The sequence below is a fragment of the Sinocyclocheilus grahami genome, unplaced genomic scaffold (assembly GCF_001515645.1).
Source record: "Sinocyclocheilus grahami isolate Dianchi unplaced genomic scaffold, SAMN03320097.WGS_v1.1 scaffold99.1, whole genome shotgun sequence".
NCBI classification, from domain to species: domain Eukaryota; kingdom Metazoa; phylum Chordata; class Actinopteri; order Cypriniformes; family Cyprinidae; genus Sinocyclocheilus; species Sinocyclocheilus grahami.
Window position 1 is genome coordinate 1,197,028 of NW_015505278.1, and position 4,920 is coordinate 1,201,947.

The 4,920-nt window shown below is 37.6% G+C and overlaps 1 protein-coding gene across 1 annotated transcript in view; it reads right to left on the reverse strand.

Annotated features, from left to right (window-relative positions):
* The window catches only part of LOC107588209 (calretinin-like), a 10,063-nt gene extending 7,850 nt beyond the window's left edge, over window positions 1-2,213 (reverse strand). Inside the window, exon 1 of the mRNA XM_016276233.1 lies at window positions 1,985-2,213. Within this exon, the coding sequence (XP_016131719.1) occupies window positions 1,985-2,078 (94 nt within the window). The 5' untranslated portion in view covers window positions 2,079-2,213. The remainder of the gene's footprint in view (window positions 1-1,984) is intronic.
* Window positions 2,214-4,920: the final 2,707 nt, after the last annotated feature.

Here is a 4,920-nt window from a genome sequence, read left to right on the forward strand (position 1 = left end):
TGAAAACTGCCTGAAGTTTGAGTGAAAAACAGTGAACATCTAAACGTTGTAGTGAGTTATTCTACCACTTATTTGGTTTACTAGGAGGATTTTCTTCATTACAATTTCTAATAGAGTGAGATTTATATCATGCAGATCATTTGTATATAGCCCCTTCCCTTCTGCATTAACTGCATGGTCTCCAACTAAGTAAGCTTTAATCTGCTGCATGGAGAGGTTCCTTTCATCCTTTTAAAACCATTTTACCTCTACTAAGCTATATAGGACTACAAACAGGTCAAGAGAAAGAAATGTACCACCACTAAAAACATTCAAAAACAACCTAATCAGCCAAAAAAATAAAAAATTAATAGCATCATAACTAGAGCAGGTTGACATTAATTGGAGGAAGGAAGGCGCTCATATGTTCATGTGGTCTCTATGACTGGATTAGTGAGTTTTTTTATACCAACATAAATCATTTTATCCATTCATTTGTGTCATCATGATAGACGTCACCTCCATCCTCTCCCTCCCCCTTCATCCATCTCTCCCTCATCTCATTCCATCCTCCCCTCGATAGATGCAACCTTCAAGCCCCTAATCTGCCCTCATTGTCCTCTTTATATGTCTTCCTGGTATTCCATGAATCTCAGACAGTGGTTCTGCAATACATTCTCTCTTCATAGCTTCAAACTATTGCTGTGGCTTACTTTAGCAGTGAAAAGCGGTGAAATTTACCTCTGACATCTCAATCTTCCCATCACCGTTCTCATCGAATTTTTGCATAAACTCTTTCATCCTGTCTTTGAACGAAGCATTTGAAGGATCCTGAAAGCCAAACAAATATGACTGGCATGTAAAACAGCACAATTAAGAACAATTTGTTTTCACATATAGTTCAAGAGAAGTGTCACTTTATGTTAAAAAAATATTTAAAACCAGAAATTGTATTGACATTAGAAAATATCAGCCTAGTCCTGCATTTGGGAGGCCAACGGACTGACCAGTTAATCCAGCTGAATGCCAGCTTCGCAGAGATGGGAGACCAATTTGATCAGACGAAGACCAGACTGCGAGGCCAGCTAAAACGATTTAAGACCAGCTTAAACCAACTAAAAACAGCAAACCATTTTAGGCTGGTTTAAGAAGTATTTTTTCAAGCAGGACCGGCTCTCTAAACCCCGCCCACAACTTTTCATCTTCATAGTCTCTCAAACGCTGACACATAAATCAATTGGAAGGAAAGATTCCATCCAGAGCGGAATCAATAATGCCAACAATGCCTGTGAGGCTAAATTGACTGAGCTGTGCAAACGCGTGCCTAACGCTGAAAGCAGTTAACAGGGCAATAGCAGGCAATCATCCCACTGGCGCTTTTTCAAAATACGCTTCTGCGTAAAACGGCATTGCACAATGCATGAGGATTCCACTTGCATTATACATAATTGCATTCACTTTATTCCAATTTTTTTTAAACGTGTAACTCAATGAACTTATAGGAAACCGACATAAAAATAAAAACATATGCATGCATGTGCGGTAGGCTACCGCAAAGATATATCATGTCGTAAATGCTCGAGTTTATCACTCAATCCAGACAAGAAATGAAACGAGTAAAATATCATTAATCATAGTCATAATAATAATAATCCATGCCTCTCTTTTAAAAAGTGTAATTATTGACAAGAATACAGCAGATAGGCTACAGTAGGCTATTTCTCTATCACTACAAAAAGTGTTGGAACACTGAGTGACTCTTTCCATAAACAGCTTGTATTTTATTGATGTAGCCTATTAGGTTATTGCTTATATTTTTTTTACAGTTATCCTTATTATTTGCTTTTGTAGCCCACTTTAAAATTTAATGTACATTAAAATGTAATTAATAGTAGACATAAATCAAATGCAATACAATCAGTCTGGATAAGGTAATAGCCTCCGTTGTAGGCTACGACTAAACTAAGAACGCTTTTCGTCCCGGGACTCACTCCGTTACACTCACCGTCGGTATCGAATTTATTCCAGATTTCGAGGAACTGGGTAGCAGTGAGTTCGGCCATGTGCAATGGAAGGGGCTCTGGTGCTTTATTCGCCATATCTATCGTTTTCTCTCCCTTCAGTTTTTTTTCCCAAAGAAACAAGTATCCTGTCTTTGAAGCACTCCTCTACTCCTATGCGAATGACTGGAAGTATCCCGACAAAGACGGCAGTTTTTAACTGCTGAAGCCTGCAGTTCATACACTTACCAATAGGCGGCACCATATAGCGCGTTTAAAAACAGCGTCAGCAGTCGAGTGCATTCAGATCCGTTTTCTAGGAGCATCACAGCAGGATTATGGAAATTAATTCAAATGTTCACAAATCCTATGCGCTCGTACGCTTCTACGAGCAGAAAATGGCATCAAAGTTTCCTAAAGCATATTAACAGTGATCAACAATGACTGGAGGCGTTTAGAAAAAGATATGGAAGGCTTATGAAATTTTCAGTCAGTCAGTTTTGTAAAGGCTAATATTCACATTTGTGTCCGTACATGAATGTACTCTTCAGAAGTACTTAAAAATATATCGTTCATTATTATGCTTGCCCAAACCACATAGATAGATAGATGGATAGATAGATAGATAGATAGATAGATAGATAGATAGATAGATAGATAGATAGATAGATAGATAGAGATAAGCTCCTTCATTTCCATAACCTAAGCTCCTACTGTATGCTGAATATGTCAGATAAAACTGGTTTAGCAGCATTTCAATAATGTTGTGTGTTGTGTATGAAGCTATAGGGGCTGCAGGATTTTCTGCCCACCATCCCCCCTTTTCCAACATCTTAACCAATGAACACATCAGTCTATTTATAGGGAAAAAAAGAAAATGAGACACAAACAGAATTAGTTTGGGGAAGCACTGGGAGTAGCTACAAAATGATAGGAGAAACTGCAAGGGCAAAATGGACAGGAATACACCATAACAAGCAATAAACAGCCATTTTTGTAGGAGACTGCGCATAAACTAAATAAATCAGTATACTTTCCGCCAGTTACCAATCAATCTCACACACGTAGGCTACTTGTCTCAGCAGTTTGGAATCAAGGACTGCAGATACTGGCTGAGTTGGTGAATGGATTCCTCGCAGCACTAATTCATGATTACCTTTGAGAAGCCTGGTGTAATCATATCGACTGGTAGACAATAACAGAAAAATAAGTACAAATATACATTTCTCCAGTCTGTATTTTTTGTACCTATCTTTCTGTATCTATTTGATCCTCCCTGATGGACGTCAAAACAAAATGTAGGGGGTGTTGGATAGAAAGTAGAGGAGATTTGGAGATTTACTTGTAAATATAAAGATGCAGCTCTGACTCATTTGTAATTAAACGGTAATAATTATAATTTAAACTAGATGCGCGTTAAAGTTGCATGTGTTACTATAACAAACACCGCTTGTTTTCTTTCAGAATATTTTCATATTAGCCTACTTAAGGTAAAGGTGCAAATAATATGGGGGGGGGGGTACTTTAACGAATTTAAGGTTTGACTCGAGCAAGAGTGCGATTTCTGCACGATTGCAAATGTGATATTGATTTTTCAATAAACAACAATTTGATATTGTGTTACATTTTAGACACAATATTGTCAATATTGTCTGTTTTTGTGCAAGTTCACCAACGAAAGCAGAACTGTTGTGCGTCTCAACCAAGCGGCAACCTCCCGCTCTCTCTCTGAAACCAACACGGAAGTGACTTAAACTGTAATTCGTCAACTGGCCGCTAGAGGCTGGCTGCAAAAGGGAGTCAATCCCATAGACTCCCCATGTTAAAATGCCCAAATTTACAGCAGAAAAAAACATGTTTACAGCCTGGTTCAAAAAATTATTTTGGTCTATATAGCTAATTTTGCCCTTCATGTCAACTGTGAGGGAAGTGAATTTCTTTTATAACTCATCCGTTTAAATTATATTAAGCCTTAAAGTTCTGCGGGCGTGGTTTCAGCAACCAGCTCCGGCCTCTTTACCCATTTTCGATTATCCGGGAGTGACGCGGGGTGACGCGCTGACGGATAGTGTAGTGTCCGTGACATCAACCTACGGGTGATGTCACGGACACTATGTCCATGGTCTCAATACAGCGGTGTTTCATTACTGAATAAATCCACAGCTTTGAACGAATCGATTGAGCTAATGATTCAGTGAGCCATTTATAAATACAACTATTTAAAAAATACAACCCATTTTCGATTATCCGGGAGTGACGCGGGGTGACGCGCTGACGGCCGGCTCCGCCCACTTTGAGCTTCAAAACTGCTCTTTAGAAACCTACGGGTGATGTCACGGACACTATGTCCATGGTCTCAATACAGCGGTGTTTCATTACTGAATAAATCCACAGCTTTGAACGAATCGGTTGAATGAATGACTGAATGGCTCACTCATTAAAACAGTGATTTGCCGCCACCTACTGGCTCTTTTAGTTTTATATTTAGAGTCGTACATTATAATATATAATACAGTATATTTGTGCTTTTTGTATGTTGAATCAAAATATCTTTCTTAAGCTACCTTTTTTTGCAATGTCTATTCAGTGCTTTTCTAATTTAACACAATAATGACTTTAAATGATCTTTAATAATGACTTTAATCGGCACATGACATGTTAATTAATTAATCAAATTCTTTGAAATTTATTCGATTAATTAATCAGCACATTGTGTAATTAATTAGATTAAAACATTTTTACAACATAAAAAATACACAATAAAATCATGCTAATTAGGTCAATGTGTAATTCGCACCCTGATTAAAATGCAGTGGTTGCCTCTAATTTCAAATGGCTACAGATATTTTTAAGGCCAGTTTACTTGTTATAGAGCAAATGAACAATAAATACATTTGCTTAAAAATAAATAAATAAAAATAATAAAAATCCACAAACAGAA